Source organism: Branchiostoma floridae, chromosome 19, assembly GCF_000003815.2.
Source record: "Branchiostoma floridae strain S238N-H82 chromosome 19, Bfl_VNyyK, whole genome shotgun sequence".
Classification (NCBI taxonomy): domain Eukaryota; kingdom Metazoa; phylum Chordata; class Leptocardii; order Amphioxiformes; family Branchiostomatidae; genus Branchiostoma; species Branchiostoma floridae.
Window position 1 is genome coordinate 781452 of NC_049997.1, and position 824 is coordinate 782275.

The 824-nt window shown below is 43.1% G+C and overlaps 1 protein-coding gene across 2 annotated transcripts in view; it reads right to left on the reverse strand.

Annotated features, from left to right (window-relative positions):
* The window catches only part of LOC118406608 (prostaglandin reductase 1-like), a 290606-nt gene extending 290006 nt beyond the window's left edge, over positions 1-600 (reverse strand). Inside the window, exon 1 of one of the 2 annotated variants that reach the window (XM_035806774.1) lies at positions 319-600. In XM_035806774.1, the coding sequence (XP_035662667.1) occupies positions 319-592 (274 nt within the window). In that variant the 5' untranslated portion in view covers positions 593-600. The remainder of the gene's footprint in view (positions 1-318) is intronic. The other variant, XM_035806773.1, reaches the window with a different exon arrangement.
* Positions 601-824: the final 224 nt, after the last annotated feature.

Sequence of the window (824 nt, forward strand, 5' to 3'; positions counted from 1 at the left end):
AAATCAAGATACTCTATGCCATATAGTTATACATCAAAATAGTTGCATTTAACAGTTTGTGAATATAAGACAGCTTATCATTTTTGAGCAGAGATTGACAGACCGTCATTGCATGAATTCTGACCTAAACTCTCAATCATAGTTTAAATGAAATTATCAACAGAGACGCAGTATGTGTCAAAAAGCATCGATTCTTCGAGAATTGTGGGGAGAAAAGTGTTCAACGATCTTTGACCCTTACAGATGGCAAAGTCCATTTCCCCGCCTTTGTTCTTTTGCTTTAGACCTTATCGTTGGCGGCGTTCTGTTTACCCTTACCTCCATTCTTTAGTTCCGGCGTGTCCTCCTCTACGAGCTGAAAGTCGCTCACCTTCGGCAGCCCATCGAACCTTGCAGCGATCACGAACTTCTTTGCCTTCACCATTGTCGAACTTGACGTCCAACAGAGACGCCGTAGTCTTTCTTTGATTCTCAAATCTGGATAGTATTTAGGAACGTTCTCTCGTGTGTCTTGATACCTTACCTGCACTGCGTTCGTGACCCGGACACACTGTAACGTGAACCACTTTGCATACATAGTACAGCAGCGCATGCTCGTATTACTTGTTTATGGTTGACTCGTTGCGCCCTTTGTTAAAATTAAGCACAGGTATGTACTGTTTAGCCGGGGGCTTCACCAAACCTGTTTTTAAAGATGGCCTAAGGCAAACAATGCACCAAAACATTCGCACGACCAAAAGGTCGTGTCACTGCTCGAAGAAGCGTGAAGTGAAATGTTGACTTTACAAAATTGACGCTGTGTGAGCACTGAACATTGGGATCTT